The sequence below is a fragment of the Cryptotermes secundus genome, unplaced genomic scaffold, assembly GCF_002891405.2.
Source record: "Cryptotermes secundus unplaced genomic scaffold, Csec_1.0 scaffold1758, whole genome shotgun sequence".
In the NCBI taxonomy this organism is placed as follows: Eukaryota; Metazoa; Arthropoda; class Insecta; order Blattodea; family Kalotermitidae; genus Cryptotermes; species Cryptotermes secundus.
The window spans coordinates 109,868-137,442 of NW_019739987.1; the positions used below are offsets into that span (position 1 = coordinate 109,868).

The 27,575-nt window shown below is 42.6% G+C and overlaps 1 protein-coding gene across 1 annotated transcript in view; it reads left to right on the plus strand.

The window, feature by feature from the left end:
* The window catches only part of LOC111872271 (5'-3' exoribonuclease 2 homolog), a gene marked incomplete at its 5' end in the record, with an annotated part of 132,454 nt that extends 105,244 nt beyond the window's left edge, over window positions 1-27,210 (plus strand). Inside the window, 3 exon segments of the mRNA XM_023865985.2 lie at window positions 9,820-9,913; window positions 23,216-23,285; window positions 26,919-27,210. Of these exon segments, the coding sequence (XP_023721753.1) occupies window positions 9,820-9,913; window positions 23,216-23,285; window positions 26,919-26,996 (242 nt within the window). The 3' untranslated portion in view covers window positions 26,997-27,210.
* Window positions 27,211-27,575: the final 365 nt, after the last annotated feature.

The window sequence follows — 27,575 nt, forward strand, 5'->3', positions numbered from 1 at the left end:
GGGCTTCCGAGAGAAGAATCCTGAAGACTAATTCCGGAAGTTTGATTTGTTTCATCCTGGTCCGTCACACTAACAATTTTATAAAAGGTTAATTAACACCGTCCAGTGTGGCTGATGGAGTTTTTTCTCCTTTTTAATATTTTATCCTGAACATGTTTCGGTCTTATAGACCATCTTCAGAAGGATATCAGTACAAGCCGCTGTAGTTGTTAAAAACATTAGATTTTGTACTCATTGTATTATGATAACATTGTATGTATATATTAATATTCACAAAACATATTGTAATAGTGGTTTCTAATTGTACTGATATCCTTCTGAAGCTGATCTGTAAGACCGAAAAAATGTTAAGGATAAAATATTAAAAAGGAGAAAAAAACTCCATCAGTCACACTGGACGGAATTAATTGACCTTTCATAATATTTCTGGAATTTGGATATTATGTCTAGCCTATCCATTTTGTCATTTGGCATGGAATTGTTCTGTCCTTAACCTGCCAGGTTGATAAGTTAAAACGCGTAGAAATAGAATCTATAGCTTTTACGCTTGCTATTTCGTGGCTGTTTTATGCTGTGAGATGCAGATATCGCGTGCTTCACAAATTCCCCGATTGGTGGCAAATATCGCTACTTGTCTGACATATATTTAACGTCACTGACTATACATCGTGATCCAGAACTTAGTCGGAAATCCTGAAAGAAAGCGACTACTTGGGAGTGCTAGGCATTGATGTGAGAATAATATTAAAACGTATCTTAAGGAGGTGAGTTACGAAAGAGTAGGGCCATGCCATAGCTCAGGCAGTTAGTCGCCAGCTTCCGCGGCGGCCCGGGTTCGAACTCATGTCAGGTCATGTGGGATTTGTGGTGGACAAAGTGTCACCCTCCTAGTACTTCGGTTTCTCCTGCCAATTCTCATTCCACCGATTGCTCCACATTCATCATGGATCATCCGAGGCTGGTACAATGGGCTAGTTAGTGGTCGACATACTAAGTGTACTCAGTCTCACCCTACCCCAAAAAACTAGGGTGTAGTTGAATTCATCTGGCTCATGATTAGGATCAGTAGCATGCTTGAATGCACCTTCGGGTGGCATGAAACGTGTATATTTCTTGGTCAATTTAGGGACTATCTGTTTCTCGAGGATTGTGTTCCCTGAGTTAAGTTAGTAGACAAAGTGAACGAAGTGTGAAAGTGTTGCTGATTCCGGTTTACAGTCGCTCGTGTTATGAACCCAGGTGAGCATGCAAATAAGATCTAAAAGTCTGTGGTGGTGGTACGTTACTACAAATATGTCTCTAAACATTAGCCATCGTCCTGTCTGTACCGTCCTGTTTATATTTCAAAACAGCGTTTCGGAGACTGGATTCTATCTCCGTCTTCAGGTAAGCCCTACTCAGTTGGGCCCAATCGATAGAGCCGGAGACAGAATCCAGTCTCCGAAACGTTGTTTTGAAAAATAAACATGACGATGGATAATGTCCCAGAACATAATATTTTGTGAACGTATAATTGTTCTTATTTATTTATATTGATTTAGTTTATTATAAGTAAGAAAGCGAAAATCTAAATACGTACATCATCTGATGAAGCTCAGTGAAATTAATTCACTTTTGATGTGTTTGAAATTTTCACTAGATGGTCCGTCTTTTCCCCTATTTCGTCAACCAGTGACTCTCGCTGTACCAAGATGACGGTCTCTCTCCTGCAACCAATTACTCGTCACCCCTATGCACACCAAGTTTACGAGATGAACCTAATTGCTGAAGCAATTACGAATAAATAAAGCGAGGGGGCGGGGGAGAAGCTTCAAGAGCCGTATGGTAGTCAGACTCCCTGCGTTATTAATTATTACTCCTAGAAACGTGTTTAATGACAATGCATCCGAAAGCCGAGGACAGTACGCTACCACTTATCCCGTTCTCTCTTGTAACTCCATGTATTTTGTCAGTCCTTTGACTGAAACGCTGACATCATTACTAGAAATAGTAATAGAGAAATTTTAGTCCCAGAACCTGAGGGTAAGAGTCAGCTTGGAATATCCAGATGTAGATGAACTAATACTATTAGCATGGATTTAGGAGGAGTGCGTAGACTGAATTCAGAGTAGGGACCAGTTGTGAGCTGTTTCAAATACGGCAATGAACCTTCCGGTTTCGTAAAAGGCAAGGAATGTCTTTACTTGCTTACTGTTGGTTTCTCAATAAGGACACTGCCCTGCACATTTAGATAATATTAGGCCTGCATACGTTATCTTTTTCGCACAATTTGATTAACTATTGCCCTCTTTTAGGAGCCAGGGTAGGACGTCTGTATAGCAGGTGTGTGTGTGGGTTAAACGGCCGGAGCAATAGATTTTCTCTACAGTGTCCAGACTGGCTCTGGGTCCCACCCAGTCTCCTATCAAATCGGTACCGTGGGCTCCTTCCCATTGGGGTAACATGGCCGGAGCACGAAGCTGACCACTCCCACTAGTGTCGAGGTCAGGAATGGTGGAGCTATGCTTCCAATCCCCCACACATTTTCGTGGCATAGGTACAAGATAAAGCTATCCCTGTAAGAGGCCGTGCATGCCCATATGTTTCTGAGGTGTTGAGAAGGTGCCACATTTTCTAGACAGTCGGCTCATAGATGGCGGTAAGGTTGTCAGCCTTACGCGCCGGCGGCCGCCCTTTATCCCCAGGAAGATTCTTGGTACTCATTTCTGTTAGAGGCTGAGTCGAATCCAGCGCCATAGTGCGGCTGGAAAGATTGGGTCAGTTGAAAAAAATAACACCTCATCGGGACTCGAACCCTCGACCTTCCGGCTTGTAGCATATTGTCTCAACTAACTACGCTGCCGCGTGCTCCCTTCATGTAGCTAGGGAGTATTTTTGGAACGGGAAATACATACATGCTGTAAACCCTTCCCCCTTCCTCTCGTCTTTCTCTCCTTTCCTTCTCATAACGTTCTTTAGCTTAAAACTTTGTGGCGCGAAACGTACCAGGGGAATTCTTAAGAAACATTTCCACTTCGAATATGGTTTATTTATTATGTATAGATCTTGGCCGTTCTCTTCTTCCTGTAGGCCTATATGTTGCCGTAAGTAAATCAAGTTGGTGACCCCCACCCCTTCCCATTAATTCTGGGAGAGCTACCTATATGCGCTATGCATATGCGTGGGGCCATTACCAGCCAGACGGCGGATATTCGTGCAGTAGCCTGCGTTTCTACTACATTAGCATGAACTGGCTGAAGCCCGAGAGCTTTCGAGAGGCTCCTTCCAACTTACTCCAACTCATTATCTTTCTCGTTAGTCTCGTTGCCTGGAACGAACACCGTCGGGACCTCTTGTTCTGCATTATGAGAAATCACGGGCACTGACATAAGTGTTTTTTGTGGAAATTATTGATTTGGTAGCCGGTCACAGTGGCCGCGCGGTCTAAGGCATGAAATGTCTTCGCCCATTCGAACACTGGGATCGTGGGTTCGATTCCCACTGAAGACATGGATGTCAGTATTGTGTTTATTCTGTCCCTGTATTATCCTGTGTAGGTAGCGGCCTTGCGTCGGGCTGATCCCCCGTCCCGTTCAAGGAGTCATACCGACTGTCTGAGATTAACGTTTCACGGATGCCCTATACTCAGACAGACAGACGGATGGGTGGGGGTACATGTGGTAAGTTAGGAGACATGTTAAGTAAGTCACAATCTGAAATTGCATGCTCGATTTACACAAGAGGGAGAGTTTCTGTGTTCCAGTTAGTATTCCTGCTACTTATTTGGGAGATCTCACCTCAAAGACAGACTGCTCTGGCTCAAATTGTTCATGGTTGTTCTCAGTTCCTCCTTCCATGCTGAAGTAATGTCAATATCTTTCGTATCCTCTCCTTTTCTTATTAATAGTCATTATAGTCTCTTAAATCGGTCTATGTAACCTCTACGGCTGATAGGGTGTCGTTAAGTAGCCTAGAATTTGTTTACGCACAAGTACATTGTCCATTATAAGTCCTGTGCACTGAATTTCAGAGAATGCCGCTTTTAAAAATGACGTTATGAGACTGTGTATTCAAGTGGTAGGTACCCAACAAAGGAGAAATACAATGTTTTGCACAACCTGAAAATATTTAAATTTTTACTTACCCATAAATATTTCTTCATCTGCATCAGAGTCCAGAATCATTATGTTTTGGGGAGTGATTGTGAAGAGAAAAATAATTTTAAGTTATGTTATTTGTTCCTTGCTTTGTGTAGCGATTTAATGTAAAATGTTCGGGCTACGAGTGTAAACCGGATGATGTTGAGTGATGGTATTCGAGGACAGCTATTGTAACCTAGTTTAACAAATGTATCCCTCGGTTCGCTTGAACTAAGAACTACCAGTACATGCACTGATTTACTATAGCTGGTTTCTGGACCGATGTTTGAACCTGGGATATCCGGAATACGAAGGATGAGTTGTCGCTTCACTGCAGGCATTTGGTTGCAGTTACGGAAAATGCACATAAGTAACCGTATTCACCCATGCATTTGTATGGCTTTGCACGGACCAAGTAGAAAATACCGTTTCCAGAAGTTTCTATATTGTTGTTCAACTTTTGATTGTTAAGAATCTGCTGCGTAGCAACGGACGTTGTTCCGTTGGTTGCTTCGCGGCCGCTGCCTGGAAACAAATTTTTGCTTCAGAGCCTTTCGCTAGCAACGGCTCTTTCTCAGGCTCCACAGTTCTTGCTGCGAGCAAATATGCCACAGTATGTTTATTGTTCGATAATCTGATTATCGCTCAACTAGTCAAGAAATCGCCCATTACATTGCAGCTTGCCCCTGTCCTGAGCCAGATGAATCAAGTTCCAATCCCCACACCCTGTTTAATATGCATTTTAATATTATTCTCCCAACTGAATTGGGTTCCCCACCGATATCATGCTTGTATTATAAACAATGACTGGAGTTAGAAAATCGGCATCAATTGAACTACGGAGCATCGGTTGAGGAACATATTCTTATGGAATCAAAGTCGAAATTCTGCTAGGTCGATGCTTTCTATTTGAGATTCCCAAATAAAGTTGATAGTATGTTATATGTACTGGGAGCTGAGTAGACAGTGGCTCCAATGTGCCCTGAATTCGTTAGTTAATATCTCGGTATAGTTTCTAGAGATATCCTTCGTCACTTGGCTTCGCGCACGTTGTGACTGCTCTCCCGGAGTGCGCTAAGCCCAGCGGTAAACAGCGGGCTAAATGTTTCTTTCCCCTCTCTCATCTTACCGTTCATTATTGAGAATTGGATCCCGAGAATGGAGAACATCCAACTGACTTCCAGTGTTTATTCTGGGATCAGCGAGATGCCTCACAGTCCTGTGGGAACTCCGCATGCTCTCGCGTGCACTGTCCTGAATACACTCTTGTGACGTCATCGCACTCAGTTGTGACAAGTTTTTCCATCTGCGAATTCGTATAACTAGTTCAAAAGACGGGAGCCGGAAATCACTCTACAAATCAAGGAATTTCCCGCCTGTTATGGAACCCGAAAAGTTATTGCCCTACTCTTAAGAGCTCGTCACTGGATTCTACACGGATTGAGATGAATATAGTCCTTCCCCCCACACTCTTTAAGATTCATTTTAATACTACCCTCCCATCGATGCCTTTTACAAGCCGGAAGATGGCGGGTTCAAGTCCCGATGAGGTCATTGGATTTTTTCAATTGACCTTATTCTTCCAGCCGCACTGTGGCCCCGGGGTCGACTCAGCCTCCAACAAAAATGAGTACCAGGAATATTCTTGGGGATAAAGGGCGGCCGGCGCTTAGGGCTGTCAACCTTGCCGCCGTCTATGAGCCGATTGTATAGAAAATATGGGAACCTCAACATCTCACAACCCTATGGGCCTCCACGGCCTGTTACAGGGATACCTTTACTTTACTTTACTTACTTACATCTATATCTTTGTCTTCCTTCATGTTTCGCAGCTAAAATTTCATTTGTGTTTCTCATTTTCCCCATGTCTGTACGTCATTTATCTTTGTTTTATCGCCAAATCTATTCAGGTCTGAAAAGATCTGTCAGCATGTTGTAGCTGGCCACACGTTCATTTCACTTATAAGGACGGAAGATCAAATGCATGGATTCTTTTATACAAAGTATTTTCGTGCCTTAATACGGAATCATGCATCTTCTCATACAGCCAACTGTGACAGTGAGAGGTTTATCTTGAATTACTGTTTATTTGTGGGCTCTTTCTTAGTTGCGTACGTGTATGTTGTACAGATGCAAAGTGGAGTTTTTGTTTTGAGAATGAGAAATAAGCATTACTGTCACAGAAATGTGTCGTGACCTGTTTTAAAGTATTGTCCAAGTATTTATCTGGAGAACTGAGAAAATTTCGAGAAACCTCAGTCAGAATATCCGGACTGATAATAGAACCCTGAACCTGTCAAATATGAAGCAGTAGCACAGACCTCTTAAACATGACGTTCGAGTATTTTTCGTAAGAGGTTGCAAGTTAGGATACAGGGTGTCCAAAAAATCGCGCCTACGGATTGTGCCATGGAATCCATTGGCGAACATCTAAATGAAAATGCCCCTTGAAATATGGGCTGAAGCATAATTTTGGCTGAAAACGCGATGAGTGTCGTGCGGTAACACGATTTGGGTATGCACACCGACGGACGCTCAACGGTTCCTTGATGACAGAGGAAAATGTCCCCCATAAATTCCAAACATTTTCATCTCATTGCTTTTCTAGAAGCAGCATGATGCCGTCCGTAGGTGAATATTTTGGGACAACTGAATAGCCTAGACGTGTGTGCCGACATAATTTATCTGCGCCCTCACAGTCTCATCTTGAATACAGGTCTGCGATCGATAGGTCGAATCGTTGTCTTCGTTTTCCCACCGATTATTAGGCGCTATCATCATCATCTGTAAGAGTTGAGCTTGTTAGCCTGTTCCGTCCTAAAAAATCAAGCCGTCTTTCTTTTGGCTTTCCTGTGTCACATTTTCCTCTCAGTTAATAATACAAAAGTTGCTTGGGTCCTCTTTCTAGTGGCATCCTCTATAAGTCACATAAACTGGTATCAGCTAATTCACTGATAAATGTCTGTAATTTAAACATAGCATTCCACTTAAAGAAAACACACCAGAGGTCGCCTGTGATACGAGCTCTAAAGAAGAAGCAAGAATTTATTTTGTTTTTTGTTAGTTGCGATCTTTTTCTGAAACAGTTGATGCATTTTTTTTTTGTAGAACGATTGTTGTAATCGATAGTGGGAGACTTCGGCGTCACGATCAATTATATGGTAACTTATATGTGTTTATGTCCCGTATGCTTGTATGTAGGCGTATGGACCTAGATTCGGATTGGAGGAACTTTCCTTTAATTTTATCAAGACAAGAGACTTCCGTAATCTTCCGTGTGTGATCGGAACTCCAATGTTGAGGGTCAAATTGAGACCTACACGTTACGAAATATAGGCTACATATATCGTAACGATCCGATTTAGACAAAACTTACAGTGTAAACAAACGCCCTTATTTTGATGTCGTGTCTATCTCTCTGTGGCTCTGCATCCCTTTGTTGGGCCTTGGCCGCTTTCTCGGTTTCTTGATCTTTTAAACAGTGGGTAAGACTCCTTGGATCAATCCGTCCCAAGGCCTCTACCTACACACGCAGGACAACACAAACAGAGATTGAACGCGCACAAACAACCATGTCTCAAGTGGGATTCGAGCCCAGGATCCCAGTGTTTGAGCGGGAGAACGCACTTCATGCCCTAGACCGCGCGACCACTGTGATCGGCCAGCGCCTTCCCCACTATGCTGAATTTCTGCAAATTAGATATGGGAGACTGTTACTAAAAGTTGTTGGGCATTTCCAGTTTTCAGCCATAGACCTAATGATCCATAATAAAGCCTTGTTCAAATTACGTTATAAATGCCTTTTGCGTGTACCCCAGATGTCATATCACAGATTCTGTTGAAATTCGAGGCGATAGACTTGCACCAAAAGTTGCTGTGGAAAAGTCTAATTTTGAACCATATTGACCCATAGTAAATAAACCCTGTAATTTACATAACACCATAAGTGGACTTTTCCATATATCCCATTTAACCTTTCCACTCGATATGGGAAAACTTTACCAAAAATTATCGAGCAGTTCCGAGTTTAAGTCATTTTTACCCATAAGGAAGTCCACTTTACTGAGGCCTGAGGTAATTAATATTCAGTTAGGCCTAAATTAAGTTTTTTTATTGCTAGTGGGGTGGGACTAAGTCCCTTGTACTGCGGCCACTTCTGGCCTATTGTACCAGCCCCAGATGATATGTGAGGGTGATTGTCGAGCAATTGGTGGAATGAAGATTGGCAGGGGAAACCGCAGTACTCTGAGAAAACCTGCCCCAGCGCCACTTTGTCCACCACAAATCCCACTTGACAAGACCCGCGATCGAACCCGGGCCGCCACGGTGGGAAGCCAGCGATTAACCGATTGAGCTGTGGCGCGGCCTAAAATAAGGTTACTAAACTGCAATCAGCACCATTATGAATGTTATGTACTGCACTACTGCGTAAGTGCACTCTTTCCAATCTGGTACTGGTACTGCCGTGTCATACACAGTGCATTTCATTGTACCAGTGCCAAGCGCAATTGCAGGATATCTATTGACCAATTACACGAAGCCACTTCAACTATATATCAACCTTTTTTTTTTTTTTTCTAAAGATTCCATAGTCTGTAGCTAGAACTAGTAGCACGCAGCCTGCTGTAGGCTACTATAGCATGTAATCATGTGGCCATATCAATGGCCATTGAGGTAAGAAACTTGAATGATTTAATTACACGTGTTTGAGAATATTATATCAGCATTCGTCTGAAATTAACTGGGGAAAGCCACAGAATCCTATCACGATAACCGGTAAGCCAATCAGATTGCTTCCTGATACTGCCACGCTGATCTATCAGATGATGATGATGATGGTGTCTGTGGGGCCTACATAAAAACAGTACGTACTCGTATGTGAGTATGTGAGGGTTGGGGGCGGAGAGTGATTGTGAGTTTGTGAGTGAGAGAAACAGAGGATGAGAGTGAAGGTGGGATCCAGTGAATGAGTGTCCGGTATCTTCTCAATAACGGTACAGAAATAAGCGTCTGTAAATTCCATCTCGAGTGGTTAGCGCTCACGTTTCCTGTTCGAGACGTCGCGAGTCCGAATCTCGGCGCTGAGATCGCCTGTCCTGACGGAGAGTTTCCTGGATTATCTTCTGTTGTGGTACCTCCAATTAGGCCACTCCTTCAGTTTTTTGTTCAGGTTCGTTACTCACTGAGGTTCACGCGGTAGGGTAGTTGGTTGAGGCACTATGCTACAAGCCGAATGGTTGCTGGTTCGATTCGCAATGAGGTCACTGGAATTTTTAGTTGACCCAATCCTTCCAGCCGCACTATGGCCCTGGGGTCTACTCAGCCTCTAACGTAAATGAGTACCAGGAATCATCCTGAGGGTAAAGGGCGGCTGGCGCATAAGGCTAACAATCTCACCGCTATTTGTGAACCGACTGTCTAGAAAATATGGGAACCTCGACATCTCACAATCCTATGGGCCTCCACGGTCTGTTACAGAGATAGCTTTACCTTCATTATTCACTGATTATCCTATTATTTGAGACTATAGAACCTGGACTGTTCACATGCTGAATAACCCGTAAATGAATATGATTTGTCATTAATTGTTAACTTCTCTTATCTTAAAGTCCAGAAGCTAAATGCAGATGTGGTTTCGGTGTAATTGAATGAATAATGAGGTTGGCCCAGTAATGATCAGTCATCTCTGTTTGTGTTACAGGCTACAGGGGAAGTGCTGGCGGCGGTCAACACCAGAGGTACAATACTTGGCAGGATTCTAGTTACAACTATAACTCCAGTTACAACACCGGCGGGTGAGTCCTGCTCAGTGGTTTTGTGTTCCAACTCCATTACATACTGAAACCTGCCAACTTTTCTGCTCTCTTATTAATGCCACAGTAACGCAATAATTAGGCTCTAGGCCCCCTTATATTAATTGACCGACGCGCCTTAGTTAATGCAATGATCAGCTAGGTGGCCGGAGTTTAATTCCTGGCAGAGACAATGGCTTTTCGCTAACGTACCACATTCACACTGGCTGTGTGACGCTCCCAGCCTTCATTTTAATGCATACCGAGGCTCCCCATATGCAACTTCATTGCCATGTGCTTAGCCCCTTAAAGCCATGATTATCAGCCGTTTATATGTGGTCCCGTCTGTAGTTATGTCAAAAAGCATGCGTTCACTACAGTAAAAACATACTTTCTCTCTTTCAAAAAAGGTTTCTGTTTACATTTAAATACAGAGGATGGACAAAATAATGGAAACACTAAGAAAGTGAGGAATAAAATTTGTGTTGGCTACATTGAAAGAACTTCAGTTGGCAACACTGGATGTTATTCTTCCGTTTGTTTACGCTCTGCAGTACTCCTTTCAGTGCATTAGTGATTGTGTTAAGTGACAGTCCGTGTGAAAGAATCGGAAAATGGGAGAGTTGTCAGATTTTGAATTTAGGTGGAGCATCTGTGGCAAAAACTGCCACATTATTGGGTGCATGGAGAGCGACATTTTCTAAGGTTATGTCGGAAGCATACACGGATCATACGAATACAACATCAGCGAAGAGGAAGAGTGGACAAAAATCGACATTGACAGAAAGAGATCGTCGTGCATTGAGGAGAATTGTTTCCAAAAATCACTGAACGACTGCAGCACAGGTGACAGCAGACCCCGTTTCCACAAAAACTGTCTGACGTGAGCTTCTCAATCCAGCATTCACGATATGCCGCAATTGCCAAATCTCTGAATACTGAAACTAATTAACAGATGTGTAAGTAATGTTATCACGACCGTAAAACCTGGATATCAGATAAGTGGAAACGCGAGCGTCATACGGTCAGATGAGTCGTCCTTCACGCTGTTCTCTACTTCCATCAGGAAGAGTTTACGTTTGGAGAACACCCAAGGAAGCCTGCAGTCCTGATTGCCTGGTTCCAGCAGTGAAGCACGGGAGAGGTTCTGGGATAGTTTGGGCAGCAGTATCGCGGTACAGCATTCTGTTGGTCCCACTAATACCCTTCATGACCAACTTACTTCAAGGGAGTATGTGGACAGCTTGTGTAATAACTGTCCCCATTCACACAGCTGAACTGTTCAGTCAGGGTTTGAAGAGCATGAAGGTGAACTTCAACACGTTCCCTGGCCAGCAAAATAACCAGATTTGAACATCAATGAACCGCTCTGGTCAGTTTAAGAGACTAGAGTGAGGAACAGATCCAACATCTGTAAAGCAACTTGAAGATGTTCTTCAAGAAGAATTGTATAAAATTCCGCTAGAGACCGTTCAAAACTTGTACGAGCCCATTCCAAGAAGGACTGCGAGTGTATTGAAAGCAAACGGTGGTCCAGCACCATATTAATAAAGAAATGTGTATATTACCCTGTAGTGTTTTCATTATTTTGCCCAAACCCTCTACATTTCACTGTTATATTAAACCCGATGTTCAATTGAAGGTCCTGTTTTTAAGACCTCGCGTACCACCCAGCCGGCCATCAAGTCTCATCAGTCACACCCAATGAGAAACGTTGCTTTAGGACAGTGAAAGCTATGGTCTGTAATATAAGATACCCTCAGCCATTTTCTCACAAAATGTATCACATGTTTAAGGTTGCGTGACTAATAATAACGGGGTGTGGATTGGATTGATTAACACCTTCTTGTATTATTTGTAAGTTAACAATTAAAAACATGGCTGCGGTGGTGTTGTATCCGACAAAATGTAACGTATACAGAATGTGTAGGAACTTCGGCCGAAGTAGGCCCAATAAATTCTTACCAGAAGAAGAAGAAGAAGAAGAAGAAGAAGAAGAAGATGACGACGATGATGATAGCAACAACTGATCAGTAACATATAGTGCTGTCACTGATCGCTGAGCCACCCAGACGGTTCCGCTATGAATGCGAATCTGCGAAGGAGGCTTGACGGGAAGTCTGTCCGACGCTTCCTCCTGACCAACTCAGCAGTTAAGGGCCGCGCCATAGCTCAAGCGGTTACTCTCTGGCTTCCCACCGCGGCGGCCCGGGTTCGATCCTGGGTCTGGTCAAGTGGGATTTGTGGTGGACAGAGTGGCGCTGGGGCAGGTTTCCTCCGAGTACTTCGGTTTCCCCTGCCAATCTTCATTCCACCAATTGCTCCACAATCACCCTCACCTATCATCTGGAGCTGGTACTATAGGCCAGAAATGGCCACAGTACAAGGGACTTAGTCCCACTCCACTAGCATTAAAGAGAAAAACTCAGCAGTTTGCGGGAACGCGTAAGATCGTATATTTAACAGTTGCCAGCGGTGAAGAGAATGCTGCCACGCGTGGGACTAAATCGAACGATTGCTTACACATGTGTCTCATATAAGTTGGATCGTGTCTTGTTGTGGGATTGTACACTTATATTAACCTGGATTCTAAATGGTTCTGACCATGGTGTACAACACTCAGAGTTACAGGGTTTTTGGACTTTGTCCATCTTCCGGTATTCTAGAAACTGGAAAATATGACGTTTCGGAAAACTGTATCCGTTTCGGTCCCTCCCTCACCTGAGGACGCAAGCAGATGCAGTTTCCGAAACGTTGTGTTGTCTAGTTTCTAGAATGCCGGACGATGGACCAAGTCCAAGAACCAAGTAATTTCGAGTGTCACATTAACCTGCCTAGACGGAAATGTGACGACACAAGGTTTGTAGAGTAGGGAAGTGCATTGTATGGGCTCTGCTCGGAATTCTTTGTTTATAATGAATTCATAAAACCCATCAAGTATAACATGTAGCAGTTAAAAATTGTATTTGCTTAATAAAGTATGACTGACATGTTTGAGCCCTACTGAGCCATCATCAGAACCGCACGTGTCAAGGAGCAGATAGCTTAGCATACTCGTGCATTGGTCTTCCGCCTGTAAAAGAAACGTTTGGGATACTTAAAAAGCCCAGAATGTGAGTCTAACACCGTCTAACATTACATCGAAAACATGGACACTGATTTTATCACTGTATTTTAAAGTGTGTGAATGTAAATCTCTGGATCTATTCCCCCCCCCCTCCGACCCCCACGACACTCATTGTTTTTACTGTTGGTTCTGTATGGATATTATTCTGATGATGAAAATGTACCTAGAATGTTGTGTTTTGAAACTCCCTGTCATATATGCACACACATAGTCCAGTGTAGGAGACAGAAACATGATTGATGGGATGTTTTGTTGGCGAACTCCGTGAGGGGGGGGTACAAAACTCGGGTATCCTACGTGAATGAAATGATCCATCAAATTTAAAACAACGGTCAAGTCAACGAGAAGTGTGCCTCATGCAATGGAGTGTTGACGTGTATGTGTATTGTAAAGCTGGCCAACACGGTTGTTGTTCGTTATGGCATTATCAACCCGATGCTGGGTGCTGACATACCGACCACTCTGTCAGTCCATCCGGCTACCGATACCGTGTTGTTGCTTCATCAGGGCGTAAACCGAGCTCTGACATGTGTTTCAAAAATCTTATAAATGAATATGAAATTATGTTACATATCCGAGCGTTGTATTTAGTTGTTAATAGTAAGAATACCTAATTGTAATTGAAAGAATTTAAGAAGAATGCCGTCTTCTGGGATGTATCACGTCGATCCGCGGGCGAGAAACCACCTGCTCACGCTGGTTCCTAGCTCGCGGATTTTTCTACCCTGAACGTCGAGGTGATGCATTTCTCCGAAACGTCGGTTCACATAAGATCTACACGGCGCCACATCCCGGAAGACGGTATTCTTCATACTCACCTGCGTGAAAACCTCAAATCTGTATTTAAGTCTAAGTGCTTAGCGCAGTAAATGTAAGGCAAAGGTGCCCCTCTGCATAACTAATGAAGCACTACGCCGTGAAGGCATATGTGGGTGAATGTATAGATCCATATTTTCTTGGCCTCGGCACTAGTTGGAGGTGAGTGGTCACTTTCACGCCCCTGCCTCTTTACCCCCAGGGAAAGAGCACCCGATAGCCGATATCATTGGATAGGAGGCTGGGTGGGACCCAGAGCCGGTCTGCACGAGGTGGAGAACAGAAAATTTTTGACCCTACCGGGACTCGAACTACTACCCCTCAGTCGTCCAACCCTTAGTCAGTCGCTGTGCCAACTATGCTATCCTGGCTGCTCGCTTGACACAGTAAGAAACTGGAAGTTGGAATTTTTGGCGATGGTATAGCACATTCCTTAAAACAATTTTGGGCTTTGCCCACCGTTGTAGTTTTTTAGAACCGCTCCATTTCGAAAATTGGTTCTACGTCCATGTAAAATTGAAAGACCCTGCTGTATTGAGTCCATTTGTAAGAGCTACTAGCAAACCACGGACACCAGTAGACAGAAAGGTAAGCCGTAGACTTCCAGCTGGACGTGACTTAAAGTTAATCCAGTGTGAATACAACAACGATTTTCCACCAGAATCTATCTATGAGAGCTACGACATTTTTCATTTCATAACGAAACGTTGAATCAGCCAAGACCTGCTGAGTCGCTACCCCACGGTAAAACAGAAGCCTATACGCCTGTATATACGGCGAGTCCACGCCTTTCAGGTCAAGAGTAAAACGTCGTCTGTTGTCATGAGAAAGGTAAGAAATCGGGAAACAGAGTTCCTACGTTCCAGAAAATTCAGAGGAGGGATAATAAGAGTAACCATAATTTTTTTCGTGTCATGATTCATCTTATTAATTTCAGCCGGTTTAAATTATGGTTGTTCTTGTTATTTCTTATGTTTATTGTTTTGCACATGTGAATTTTGTTTCCCAAGTTCTTAATGATTTTTTTTCGATTTGGTACAAAGTAATATTCTTGACCTGAGGGTCCGGATTCAGAGCTGCTTATATTTCATCGTGTGGTATCAGATTTTGGATAATGCTACGTTTGGAAAGAATTTCCGTAGGCCTCGCCGACGGCTTCCGTTGAAAAATAACTGTTTTGCTTAGACTAGGTTAACTTCAAGTTACATCCCGCACAGTCTTCGGTAAAAACTGTCTTACCTTAGCTTTGTTTTCAGATTATTGATGTCCGTGGTTTGGGAGTAGGTATACCGAAGGTCATAGGAGAGTGGGATTTCTCACCTGAAGACGGCAATGAATTTAATTTATAATTTTCATCAAATGTTATTAGAGTGATAAAATTAAAGAAGATAACATGGTCGGATCATGTACCACGCATATGAGAGGTAAGAGGTGCAAATATTTATTGAAAAGCTTGGAATCGCGAGACAATTCAGGAGACCTAAACGTAGATTGGAGGATAATATTAAAATGAAAAATGGGAAATAGGATGAACTGGATTGATTTGGTTCAAAACAGAGTGACAGGCTCTTGTAAACACGGGAATGAACCTTCTGGTTCCATATAAGTCGGAGTGTTTCGCTATTTGGCAACTGTTAAGCTTCTCAGGAAGGATTCAGATCTCTAATGTTGACGTGCAGTTCAAAGCGGTAGGCCTATGCATGTTCGTACATCCGTTTTACGTGTGTCTCTTGAGAAGTAAACTACAGAAATAAAATTTCATTTGAGAGAACCCATATTAGCATCAGTAAAATAAACTGAATAAATGTGATCGCGCTGTGTTTACATTTATTTGGAACTGCTTTTGTAATTCTCCCTGTTGACTTGTTTAGAGATATCGATCATAACAGTCTTTCTGTCAGTTTCAGGTAGCTTGCCATTTTAATGAAAGTTAAGAACATAGCAGTAAATAGCCCCACACCAACCAATGGATATGTGTGTGAAGGGGTGGGGGCCGCACTCCCGTTCCCCTCCCCGCCCCTCCCTCTAGCTCACGCCGAGTTGAGTCTATATTGTATTGTTACCCCAGTCAGGTAGTTACATGGAAATGGAATTTGCTTAATTTGCATCAAATGGGCTGGGAATTGATGCGTTGTTTAGATAGTGAACTGCAATACCAGGCGGGTCTCAGAGTAAATTGAATTGTGCGTTGCGTCGCGGGAAACATCAGGGGCTGCACAGCAGAGCAGGGGGTAGCAGGCTTGCGCTCAATCTAATTTCGCTTGTTTGCTATAACTAACTGTATTTTGCTACCCGAGTTCGATACATTCTGCTCGTTTTAGCAGAGACCATGCTGCTAGCCTGTTTGATACTCTTATATGCCGTTCCATTCCTCTGTGCCATTTATGTTTCGTTTGATTATGTTTCAAATTATTCTCGTATTTATCTGCCTTTATGTATGATAACAGTTTGGATTTATCTCCTGAAAGCATTCCATATTTCAGGCAATAAATTTGCATTCCTTTTTGCGTCAGAATTTACTTTAAAAGCTTCGATACAAATCGGAATACCGTGTTATGAGTTTACATAGGCCTAATTAGACTGCCAAGTGCAGTTGCTTAGAATTTGTGTTCAAATAGATCCTACACACTCTATCGTAAATTTACGGCATCGTTAGGGATACGTCCTTGTTTTTTTACAGTCGAATTTTTCCCCTCCATTAATACTGCATTTTCATGTTTTATTTAAATTGTTTTAAATTTAAATAAATATGTTTATATTTAAAGAGTTATATCTTCTTGGTTATAACATCGAATAGTCCGGTGAAAATTACCTGACATTTTGATGGGCGATATCGCTTCCATCTTCAGGGTCGAAGAGTAAGCCAAGCAAGAAAGCAACACGAAAGGGGCAGCAAGGCTTGTTCTTCCGAAAAATATGGTGACTTTCAGCGGACTACGTAATACGTATTGCCACGTATTCGTGGTTTGCGTGACGAATAATAATAGGTTCTGGATTAGATGATGGGATTTATTTGCACTTTACAATTACAATCAATTACAACAGCTCACAATCAATAACGGTCTGAGACTCTCTCTATTCCTTACTGTACTACGAATGACGAACGGAGAATCACTGCTCACTCACTGAACTCATTTGAACATTTGATACATAAAAAACAACATGATAAAATCATTACTTAATTACTTACTTACTTACTTACTTACTCACTCATGGAGCTGAACCCTTCTTGATGAACCGCCAATTCTGCAGCTACTCAAGAATTTCCCAGCATCTTATTAAACCCGAAGGTTCATTACCGTATTCACAAGAGACCTCCACTGATCCCTATCCTGAGCCACACCAACCCAATCCAAACCATCCCATCCTATCTTTCTTAAGATCCATTTTAATATTGTTCATCCACCTACGCCTTGGTCTTCCCAGTGGTCTCTTTTCTTCTGGCTTTCCCACCAATATCCTACATGCATTCCTCTTCTCCCCCATTCGTGCTACGTACCCTGTCCATCTCATTCTAATTATACTTGGAGAAGAGTACAAATTATGAAGCTCCTCATTGTGCAGTTTGTCAAACCTTCTGTCACTTCATCTCTCTTCGGCCCAAATATTCTCCTCAACACCCTGTTCTCAAACACCCTCAGTCTATGTTCCTCCCTTAATGTCAGAGACCAAGTTTCACACCCATACAGAACCACAGGCAAAATTATTGTTTTGTATGTTCTAATTTGTATGTTCTTGGACAGCAGAAGAGAAGACAAAAGGTTCTGGACTGAATGGTAGCAAACATTACCCGAGTTCAGTCTCCTCTTAATTTCCTCCTCAATCAGGTTTTGATTTGTTATCGTTCCCAAATATCTGAACTGTGCCACATTTTCAAAACATCTGCTTCCTATCGTTATGTCATGATCTTACCCTGCATTTTGGTGAAGCGACAGCAACATATACTTAGTTTTCTCCGTGTTTACGTCTAGACCAACCTCTTTGCTTGAGTCAATTAAAGTTTGTCTTTTTTTCTTTATGGTATCTATATTATCACCCAGTAGATTCACATCATCGGTATAGACCAACAGCTGATGTGTCCCGTTTATTTCAGTCCCATCTGGTTTCCTTAGACCTTCCTAATTGCGTATTCTAAGGCAAAGTTGAAAAGGAGTGGCGATAAAGCGTCTCCTTGTTTTAGACAATTCTGGATAGGAAATTTATCAGACAAATGTTATGCGAACTTTACTGTACGTTTCGTTTAAACACATATTAATCAGCCTAAGTACGTATAGTTTCATGGGTATCCCAAACTCTATCAGAATATTGTACAATACTTCCCTCCTAACTGATTCATAGGCTTTCTTGAAGTCTACAAATAGCTCATGTACTGTCTCGTTGTACTCCCATTTTTTCTCCAATATCTGACGGATGCAAAAATCTGATCTGTAGTTGATCTGTTACGTCGAAACCCACATTGATGATCCCAATAATTTCATCTATATATGGACTTAACCTTGAAAGAAGAATATTGAACAACATTTTATATGAAGTTGATAGCAGTAATATCCCCCGATAATTACTATATTATACATTACAGTATGATGGCCGAACAAAGGATACAGTGACAGTGTTCAAAATATGAGACACAACAACAAAACAACGTGCATGGGAGCACGAAAGACAAGTGAAGATTGCAGTAGTCTCCCCACAAAATAAAAAGTTGTCTGATGATGGCCCATGTGCGGACGAAACATGTTGCAACATCATATAAAACAAATAGACATTTTGAAGAACGCAGTCTTCTGGGATTTGGCAACGTGTATATGTGGTGTTAACCGACGTTTCGGAGGAACGTATCACCTCCATCTTCAGGGTAGAAGGAAAAGTATAAGAAATCCGCAAGCAGGTCTGCTTTTACCGGTTCTCACGGTCTCTTCGCTTGCGGATTTCTTATATTTTTTCTTCTACCCTGAAGATGGAGGTGATACGTTCCTCCGAAACGTCGGTTAACACCACATATACACGTTGCCAAATCCCAGAAGACTGCTTTCTTCATAGTCACCGCCGTGAACGCCTCAAATCTTACAAATAGACATTTTGAAGTATTTTTATAGTCACTTTTAGTGTACAAGATATACTTGCAGTGTCTTAATGGCATTTTATGATATTTAATAACATTTTAAAGTATTAAAGTTACATTTTTTAAATATATATTTTAGGTGTCTTTTATATCATTGTTGCCTTATTGAAGGTGTACTTGAAAAATAAGAATGATGCTTCAATGCAAGCTGCTGAAATATAATATTACATTTTACATGTTATTAGATGTTAAATCCGTTTACCTAGCAAATGGACGACCGCTTCTTTTCGGCTTTCAGTCGGTGTTTACCGAACAGTTGCCTAGCAATGGTCATATTCGTCACAATATTATATACAAATATATTTATAGCCACCGCTGTTAGAGCCGAGCTTTTTATTTTTTCAATTCATCTATCCTCTTGGCCAGACTAGGTCATAGCCTGTGTCTCTTTCCTTCAGACAGCTCGTTTCACCTGTGATTATGTTAAATTATCGTGCTAAATTCGCTTTTGTCCTGTAATGGCTTTTGTTTGTTTCTGTTTAGCATAATAACTTTATTTTTTCATGCTATAGGGCCCAATTTTCTTCCTGGACGCTTGGGAGAATAAAAGAACAGAAGAGTTTTAACCTATTTATTCGATTTGAAAATAAGTTTAAACCCCGGATGATTCATTTCAAACTCTGCCCATACGATCTGCAGTAAGTTCCACAGACCATTAAGCCAACAGAATGCCGTCCTACCAAACGTCGTGTAGCGCAGTGAGGATGTCTAAAGCTGTATACCTGCCACATATAGAGGCTTTCTCAGGACAGTTATAGGTGTCTGCCGAGTAGATTACACCACTGCGTATGGTTCAAACGCTTCTCCGCAGCGGGACTGAATTTCTAAATAACATTATTACGGACGAAGCCGGGTTCACCTCAAGAGGAACGTAAGTTGTCAGAATAACCGAATTTTAACGACAATAAATTCTCGCGTATTCCAAGAAATCCCCACAAGATTAGGTTTGGTGCGTGACGTCATATCGCAGAATTATATTGTCCTTTTTTAATAATTAGTGCAGAAACATGTATGTCCATAATTATTCAAGGAGTACTGTTTCTCTCCAGTGATGATTTCTGTCGTGGTGCAAGGCCTTATAAGTGTAGAGTTTCTTAATAATTTAATGTATTCTTAGCTCTCGCAGATGGTTTATGCTGTGTTTGGCTAGTGTATCCCATCTTGGTGCTGGCACAGGTGTCCGGAGATATGGACTAGCTCTATCGATTGGGCCCAATTGCGTAGGCTTGTACCTGAGGGCGGAGACAGAATCCAATCACTGATTGAGACTAGCTCTTTCTAACGGGCCCAACTGAGTAGGTTTATCCTTCCCTATCCACCTGAAGACGGAGACACATCCAGTCTCCGAAGCGTCGTGGTCTTTTGTCTTTTACATACCAGACGATGGGTGAAGTCCAAAATAAGCCAAAATAAATATGACGGTGTTTTATATAAAGACAGGACAATGGCTAATGTTCAGAAACATAATATTTTCACTAATGTATACTGGAACTTCACAAAGGAGACTGTTTGCTTCAGCAGTACGGTGCTGCATGTCTCACGGTTAGGACAATTATGGGTATGTCGGCGGAATTTTTCGGATACATGATTATTTCGAAGGTGTTATGGCCGCCCACATTTCCGGATCTAATGCCCCGTATCTATTTTGTATTATTTTGGTAACTGCTAGAAGTACGCAGAAGCAGAAAGTAAATACTGAAAATGCGTTCGGCAGCACCACGGCGGAAACGTGGTTAATAAGATTGATGCGTGTGTTCAGAACAATTGAGAACACTTCCAGCATGTTCTGTGAAATCTTAATTGTTTTAAGTTCAGTGAGATGTTGAATTAAGTGTGCGTTTTTAAATGGACCATCCTGTAGTTTAAATAAGCTTACATGATTTTAAAACTGAATTTGGACAAATTCTCAAATTGTAAGCCATGTGGGTGTACCTCCGATGATGTGGATTCAAAACGAAACATTCGGTGTTTATTAAATACAGATTACAAGCATTTATGTTTGATGGCCTAATTATACACAAACTGACAACTAGTAGGCCTGCAGGGAATATGAGGAATTTTGAAACCCCACCATAGTTTCAACCGTGAGTGAGAACGAGCAGGTTGCTGTAGCGGTGGCGCTGTACATTTATTTTTGGGATTTTCTCGATGTCGGCCGGGACACTGCCTATTCTGAAATTTTTTGTGGTCTGTCTCTTCAGGTAAATACCAAAATAATATCCAATTTCTTTATTTATTTATTTTCAGTCAGCACAACAATCTATGAAAATATACAAATTACCTATTTACAATGAGGTCTTATATCTATTGCGTAATTTGTTTCGACCCTTAATGGCTCACCATCAGGTGCAGTTTTGTGTTCAGCACTGTATTTATAACCAGTATGGATCCCTGTTGTAAGGTTATCTTTGTTTTTGATAGTGCCTTGTTACAAGATCTTCAAAGTTAAAATTAAATAATAAAATTATGATTTTAACATCGAAATCAAATCTAAAATAAAGGTATGTGTGAGCAAGTTATTTATGTTATAAAATATTCATAGTTTCATTAGAATTAATACAATTACGGTTATAATATTAAAATCATATCTAAAATGAGGATATGTGTGAGCAAATTATTCCCACTCTATACGTCGTGCTGGTCTTGTGTTCTGCTTCTTCTTAGGGAATATGGTTTCATGTATGGAGTAGTCACACTTTGATCTTGTCATGACGTATTTTCTTGATATTCGGTAGTGTTCCGCCTGGTCTGCGGTATAGTCTGGACGTTGGGTTAGTACTCAGGAGAGGCCGCGCCATAGCTCAAGCGGTTAGTCTCTGGCTTCCCACCGCGGCGGCCGGGGTTCGATCCCGGGTCTGGTCAAGTGGGATTTGTTGTGGACAAAGTGGCGTTGGGGCAGGTTCTTTCCGAGTACTTCGGTTTCCCCTGCCAATCTTCATTCCACCAATTGCTCCACAATTACCCTCGCCTATCATCTGGAGCTGCTACAATAGGCCAGAAGTGGCCGCAGTACGGGGGACTTAGTCCCACCCCACCAGCAATAAAAAATAGTACTCAGGATAGTGCCCCGATTAGAACCTAACCTCTTCTATACAAATCATTTCCATCCCATTATTCGTTAACCGTCTTATCATTCGACAGTGTTTCTCAACCGCTGGGCCACGGCCCGGTACCAGGCCCTCGTCTTATAGAAAAAAAGAATTCACCGGGCCGCGGTCTGGCAAAGGTTGAGAACCCCTGATATAGACCTTCATAGGCTGAGATACTGACAGCATTGTAAAATACACCACAAAAGAAATTTATTAGAGGCTTTTGACCATCATAACAAGGAACGCTGCAGCGAAAACCTGCTGGTTACACCCCTTGGACGTCACCCGGGAGTTCGCGGTTAGAATCATAACGCGGAGACCGGTTCCCATCCTCCTTAACATATTGCTCACGGCTTCATTTCATCTTCCACAGGCCTGATCATTTGTTGTTCGACGCACATATTTAACGGACAAAGCGTTAAATTAATTTCGAAACAAGGAAAAACAACGACTCAAAACTTGAATAATACCGCCAGAAAACTCGTCAAATGTTTAATCTGTTCTTCATTTCTTAGAGCGATATGTTCCCAAGTTCCCATGGGCCGAAGTCCTTTTTGAGTATGTAAAATTCCCTTCTCCAAATTGTTACAACCAATTTCTCAAAGATCCATTTTAATATTGTCCTCTCTGCTCTTGAGCCCCCCTCACAATCTCTTTTCTTTCGGTTTTCCGACCAAAATATTTGTTATGTCACTCCTGCCTTCTCTATACCCCTATTTTGCTCTGAAAGCACTGTGTGTCCTCTGAAATCTGGGCATTGAAAGCTGTTTTGAGTCAGTGGCCCTGCCTGTTCGCCTTATTACATTTCTATTACTGATATAGGCCTGTCTTCCAGCTTTGACGGTAAAGTTATAGAAATGAACTCAGCAAACGGATTGGCGCAGAGTTAACGCTGATTCAAATGCTAACATGCGGTCAGCTGGCTCGACTGAGGTTGCCAGACGTTTGCCGCCTTTGTTCCTCGAGGAGAATGCCTTTAGGTGGCCCAGAGCTGCTTCCTTCCACACGCCTTCCTGTTCGTCGGTCATAATCGAGGTCTCTATAATCAGAGCAGTTTATACAGTGTTGAAAACTAACCCAGTGAAGAACCAGCAACACATTTATCTAATCGTCCAGCTATTTAACATTTTGTATTTGTTTACTTGTTGCAGATCTGCTTATGGTCAAGGGCGATCATACAGTTATGGCTCGTACCCTAACGGCAATCAGAATAACAGGCGTGTAAGTACTTGTAACCGTAATAAACAAGTATTTTTCTAACTGACTTATGTTGGACATTTTTCACAGTTATCCGTCTCATGTGCTCAGCAGAGTAGGCTTCAAATTTTTATCTGATAATGGAATTACAGCCAGCATTCGAAACGCTGTGTTTGTTTAACCGAGACGGGACGATGCAAGATGTCCAGTATTTGTTAGATCGATAGCGCATCTTTGTGACGGTTCTTTGACTCTCGTGTTCTTTATTATATTGCTTTCTTTATGTTATTTGTTCTCTCGACACAAAGGAATGTTCTGAAACCTGACTTTCCCTGCATCTTTCTCAGGAACTAGCCCTATCTAACAGAAGATAAAAAGTATCTCTTTTTCTTCTTTCATGAAGACTTTCTCCATCTCAAGAATTGCATTTCTTTGTATCACTTATTGTCTTATTTTACATGAAAGAAGTGTTGTAAAACCTTATATTTTTAATCTTAAAATTCTAGTAGACGTGTGTCGGAAGATTGAAGTCCTTAGTCTGAAGGGCTCCTTGTCCTTGAGCTACTAACTTGACGCAGTGAAAATTGAGTACTCATATGTTCCTGCCTCAGGATTAGATATAGAAATTAGTAAACCATTATGTAGCTTATTAGGACTAATTGGCTAATAAGGTTCTTAGAATCACTCACGGCAACTTTTGTATTTTTTTATTGCTAGTGGGGTGGGACTAAGTTCCTTGTACTGCGGCCACTTCTGGCCAATTGTACCATCCCCAGATGATAGGTGAGGGTGATTGTGGAGCAGTTGGTGGAATGAAGATTGGCAGGGGAAACCGAAGTACTCTGAGAAAACCTGCCCCAGCGCCACTTTGTCCACCACGAATCCCACTTGACCAGACCCGGGATCGAACCCGGGCAGCCGCGGTGGGAAGCCAACGACTAACCGCTTGAGCTATGGCGCGGCCCAACTTTTATATTGGTTGGAGTTAACTAATTATAAAAGGGTGTGCTTGCGTGCGTGTGCGCGCACCAGCACCGATGTGGCCGATATCACTGGAGAAGTGGGATATGGAGGTGTGTGTGGGATAGTTAATCTATAACTTAGGCAAGTCACTAGTCGTGTTCTGTAGTTACATTGACTTTCCTATCTGAGCTTCCTTAACACAACTCCTATAGTCCCCCTCTTCTTGTGCTCTAACTAACACCTGGAGCAGGCTCGTCCTTAAGAAGCTACTGGTCGCTCATATAGTGAAAAGATTGCACATCTTCCATGGAATCATTGCCGTTTTCGAAAGATTCGTTCCACTTTATCACATCCTGAGCCAGATGAATCCAGTCCACATTCTCAAAGGCTGTTCTTCTTTACTTCGTGGTAGAATCTTATGGCATGTAAAGAAGCTTGTGCCACTTCGCATGTTCATGCCATTCCCTGTTTCTTTAAGATCAATTTTAATATAAATCCCGTCATCTAGGTTAGGTTTGCCTTCAGGTTTTACATTCCCCACCCGTCTCATCACCCCAATAATATTTAATGGAGTAAAAATATTGAATTCCCTCACCAAATCAATGCTGTTCCTGCTTTGTATTCCGAAGTTACCTGGCTCAAATATAGGTGCGACGACCGACCAGCCTGGTTGAAAATTTTCGTGGTTTTAATCGGGTTCTCTAAGCATAATCTGGGATGGCACCTCAGCTCAGGGCAACACTGCTTTCTTACACCTCCCATTTCACTGTTCACCAATCATCCTACCATTGGACATGAAGTGCCTAGGTCTATAATTCGAACTGCTGGCAGCGTCGTCACAAATGAAGGTAAAGGTGTTCCCGTCCTTCATTAAACACCACACCAGCAAGACGTATGTGGGAACAGAGGCTTAGCTTCGCGCATTCGTAAAATCAGCGCTAGATGGATGTGTCCACCACTTGATGACCCCCAGAGCTGATCTGAACACGGTGGAGGAGAGAAAATATTCTAGCCAGCCGAAAATCGAGCCACAGCTGTCCGGCCCCTAGCCAAGTAATATGGAGCTGAGTCCTTCTTGATAAGGCTCTCAGTCGCACAGTTACTCAAGAATTTTCCAACATGATATGGAACGCGGAAGTTCCTTACCGTGTTCTCAAGAGCTCTAACAGTGTCGTTGAACGAGCTGTTGCCAGTTTAGGGTGGTACGCGTGACGAAATGACGGGTTCTAATTCGGATGGTTGGATTTATTAGCACTTCGGTTACACATTCTCTCTTAATTACACTTAAATACAGCGCTACGGCTGATTTACACACACACACACACACACACACACTGGCCCTCTCCTGGTATCACAATTAAAACGCAGGAACTACAACAGTCTCACTAAATCACACTCAAAGTATTATACATGGATGACACCTAATCACAATTTAATTCTTCACAAGTCGACGAAATTTCCGTGGCTGTCTCCTACCGAGAACGCTGTCACTCACTAACATAGCCGAGGGACCGACATCTGCTAAAAGTAAACACATATCACGTGACCCCTACCCATTGTTGCTGTGTGACATCACCGCACATGCGCAGCTAACGGACACGCAGGAAACACATGTCACGTGACGGCCACATACTGTTGATGTGTGACGTCGCCGCTCCAGCGTCAGCTACCAGACACACGGAAACACAGCGTGCTCTACTTTTGCGTGCGCTTATCGTGTTTACAGAGCTATTGCCTGGTATCGCGTTGATGAAATACGCCACACTATAAATAAATATATCTCTTGAATATGCCATTTTCGCCATCCTGATACTTGAGCCCTTATATGTGGAAGTGAACAGCCCGTTCTCAGACACTAGGCCTGCGTTCTTCTCGTTTCACTGCACAGTCGTTTTTGGGGATCCGTCCAATTTGGAGACCTTGTATAGCATTTCGTAAATGCAGGTTCTTTTTACAGTGAAGGATTGTAGGCCTCTTGCCCAGCAGCTAGCACTTAAAAATTCGGCGAATCCTGCCCTGTTGTTTAAGGGAGACCACTAAGATTCGACTACGCTGGGAACCTTTCTAGGGAGTGTGGTGGTCAGTTTGTTGATAGCTGCGTGCAAGAGGAAGTTTATTCAGCGATACTAACGAGCTTAACGTAATCGGTTTTTAATATGCCGCCTGATAAGTAAAGTAAAGTAAAGGCTGTGCCATAGCTCAGGCGGTTAATTGCCGACTTCCCACCGCGGCGGCCCGGGTTCCAGCCGAGCCCAGCCCAGGTTAGGTCATGTGGGATTTGTGGTGGACAAAGTCGCGCTGAGGCAGTTTTTCTACGAGTTCTACGGTTTCCCCTGCCAATTCTCATTCCATCGACTTCTTCACATCATCATCTATCATCCGGGGCCGGTACAGTAGTCCCAGCAGTGGCAAACTTGGCAAGTGGACTCAAGTCTCATCCCACCCGAAGAATTAAAAATGAAGTACTCGTAAAGGCAAGCCCGTGCACAGCTAAATAACAGATGCAGTGACGACCAGAAGTCTAGTGTAAGTCATGCGTCTGAGGTCGCTGTCTTGCTTTCTATCCAATGCTTTTACCATTCCTCACTCGTAACGGAGACACGGGCCATCATAAAGTAACGTGACAGCACTTGTGTATATGATATGTGAATGTTATCATGAAGAGGTTGCCTACACTGTTGTTATTTTCTGTAGGGTGGCGGCCCTGGCAGGAGAGGCTGGAGCAGCGGTGGCGGCGGCGGCGGCGGCGGCGCTTACCACAGCCGTCGCTAAGGACAGAATCTTGGAACTGCACATTACCATAAGAATTTAACTGTTGGATTGATGTTGCCGCATGATTTACTCTACGTCGAAGGAAGAAGCAATTTCAGTTTGGGTCAATATCATGTAATTGATATTATTTCCTTATGACAAGAGCCAGAGTTTTAAAATACCTTACAGAATTTATTGCTTGAATAAAATCATGTATTGAATATGTATTCCTGTCCAGATGTATTTTCATTTCATGGTGAACGCTGCGACATATTGTTACTCCATAAGAAATTAGTATTCCGAACTTTTCCCACGATACCTGTCTTTTGAGTGGCCGCTGTTAGGCGATGGCTTATCACGGCGGAACCCCGGGTGACTTAATGTGAGATTCTTGATGGATAAAGTGGCACTAGAGCAGGTTTTCCTCAGAGTTTTCGTCTCGGTTTCCCCTGATGAACGTGATTCCACCATTGCTCCATATTTTCATCTGTGACTGCCCCACGAGTTGTGCGATAGCCCTGACCAGGTAGCACATTAACACATCCTCAGTTTTTAAGGTGGGGACTTCGTCTGTGACTAACATTTGGCTGGTCACAACAT